Raw genomic sequence first — 2655 nt, forward strand, 5'->3', positions numbered from 1 at the left:
AAATAAATAGAATAAGATCTTGAAAGTTAAAATCAATATTTTAGTAATTTAATTGTAAAATTTTTACTCTTGATTGAGATATTATATTTAATGAGTACAAAAGCATCAAATTAAATAAATAAAATCTCGAATCGAAAATAAAATTTGTATTTATTTAATTATTAATACAATAATTTATGCATTTTTAAAAAAATTATAAATTTAAATTTTATTAAAAACGTAAAATTTATTATTATATATATATATTATGGAGTGACCAAAGTAGTTATATAATTCATAGTTTAATGAGATTAATAAATTAATTTATTATTATATTTATATAATTATAATGAATAAATTGAATTTTATTCATAAAAAAATAAGGTTAGTATTAGTATTGACTAAAAAAAATTAATTTTTATTTACTTAACGAAAGCCACCATGTAGTCTCATTAGAGTCATTGAAAGTCTAGACACATCATAGAATATATATATATACACGCGCATACATATATATATATATATATACATACACACACACAAACACACTACCATCACAGAACCAGAGCATCAGAACCCTAAACAGGCAAATCCCACCCCTCAGTCTACAAATTCAAATTCTCTTTCTCTCTCTCCAACATGGAGTATTTCTCCTCGAAAACCAGCGGAAGGCCGCTAAAATTTCTTGTGATTTCATGGCGGATTCTGGGTTTGACGACGATGATGATGATCGGATCTGCGAGATCTGATATCAACCAGGACAAACAAGAATGTGCGAGTAAATTGGTGGGTTTAGCCACGTGTCTGCCCTACGTTGGAGGAAATGCAAAGGCTCCCACCATTGATTGCTGCTCTGGATTGAAGCAAGTTCTTGGTACCAGCAGAAAGTGTCTCTGTATTTTGATCAAGGACAGGGATGACCCTAGCCTTGATCTTAAAATCAATGCTACTCTTGCTGCAACTCTCCCTTCTTCTTGCCATGCTCCCGCCAATATTACAGAGTGTATCAGTGAGTTGTTCTTTTCATTCTACATACACATAAACACACACACACACACACACATGTATATATCTGCAAATACTTTTAAAGTACTCAATTCCATTGTAACTTGTGTTTTGTGATGAACAGCTCTGTTACATTTAGCACCCAATTCATCAGATGCTAAGCTGTTTGAAGGATTTGCAAAGATTTTAGGCAACAGCAGTGCCCCTGCACCACCTGCCAAAGGTATTATATACACTAATTCAATATTCAATATCATATATTTGATTCAATTTCCTAAATATGGTGAAATTAGTGTTTTTTTTTTGTGGGTATAGGGTTGGTTTCTAAATAAATTAATACCCATTTGAATCAAAGTATTGATAGTATAGATTTGATTTAATTTTATACATTAAGCATATTTTTAATCTAATCACATGTAATAATTAATTAATTAATATGGTGAAAGTAATGTTTTTTTTGGTGGGTGTGAGTTGATTTATAAATAAATTAATACCCATTTTGAATCAAAGTATAGATAGTGTACATTTGACATAATTTTGTAAATTATACATATTATTACATATAATAATTAATTAATTAATATGGTGAAAGTAATGTTTTTTTTTGGTGGGTATGAGTTGATTTATAAATAAATTAATACCCATTTTGAATCAAAGTATAGAAAGTATACATTTGGTTTAATTTTATACATTAAGCATATTTTAATCTAATCACATATAATAATTAATTAATTAATTAATATGGTGAAAGTAATGTTTTTTTTGGTGGGTGTGAGTTGATTTATAAATAAATTAATACCCATTTTGAGTCAAAGGTATATTTCATTTAATTTTTATAACTTAATTAGCTTAATTATGGGTTGATTAATTAATTAATTAATTAAATTTTAATTTTTTTAATGGGTGCCATGAAGGAAGCCCAAGTGGTGCTGCAAAAGCTGATGAGAAAAGTGATGGTGGGAATGGGAGGAGGTGGTTGATAGCAGAAATGATTTATGGAGTTTTATTATGGTCTCTCACATCCTATATAATTTTTGGTTTTGTTTTTTAATTATTAATTATTTTAATTTTGTTTTGTTTATATAAATTCTTAATTTAAATATTATCTTTTTGTATTATCAATTCATCAACATTTAGTTCTCTGTATCTCGGCTGAAAATTGTATTATGGTTTGTCTGAATGATTTATAATATTTGATTTATAAAAACGGGAACTTAATTTATCAGTATATTGACGGAACTGTGATGACTAAATTTGGTTAAATTTTAATAAATTTATGATGTTTCTAAACAAAACGATGATATAAGTACCAATTAAGTTCTCTTAACCTACAACATATTAAAATTCACAAATATAGTATTTTATGATTAAAAACCATATTAATTAGTAAAATGTACAAATATTAGATTTGTGAGTTAACATGATTAAATATAAGGAAATGTGACCGGTCTTGGTGATACGAAAAAGGATGCCCAAACTATGTTACGGGCCATATCGTCCAGGATTGCTAATAACTATGAATTTAGTTATATCATCGACGATTGAAGAAATATGTTGGTAAGGCGGTCGGATGTGTAACACCCATTAATTTTATTATTATTATTATTATTATTATTAATTTTTAATTTATTTTATTTAGTTTATTTTATAATTTTTGAATTTTAATTGATT

The 2655-nt window shown here is 27.0% G+C and overlaps 1 protein-coding gene across 1 annotated transcript; it reads left to right on the forward strand.

The window, feature by feature from the left end:
• The first annotated feature begins 505 nt into the window (after positions 1-505).
• LOC148253632 (Bifunctional inhibitor/lipid-transfer protein/seed storage 2S albumin superfamily protein) lies at positions 506-2212 on the forward strand. The gene is made up of 3 exons (XM_088223437.1): positions 506-988; positions 1109-1207; positions 1899-2212. The coding sequence occupies exons 1-3, from the start codon at positions 619-621 to the stop codon at positions 2033-2035; spliced, it is 606 nt and encodes a 201-aa protein (XP_088079563.1). The 5' UTR covers positions 506-618; the 3' UTR covers positions 2036-2212.
• Positions 2213-2655: the final 443 nt, after the last annotated feature.

Source organism: Carica papaya, chromosome 6 (assembly GCF_054855325.1).
Source record: "Carica papaya isolate Zhongbai chromosome 6, ASM5485532v1, whole genome shotgun sequence".
NCBI classification, from domain to species: Eukaryota; Viridiplantae; Streptophyta; class Magnoliopsida; order Brassicales; family Caricaceae; genus Carica; species Carica papaya.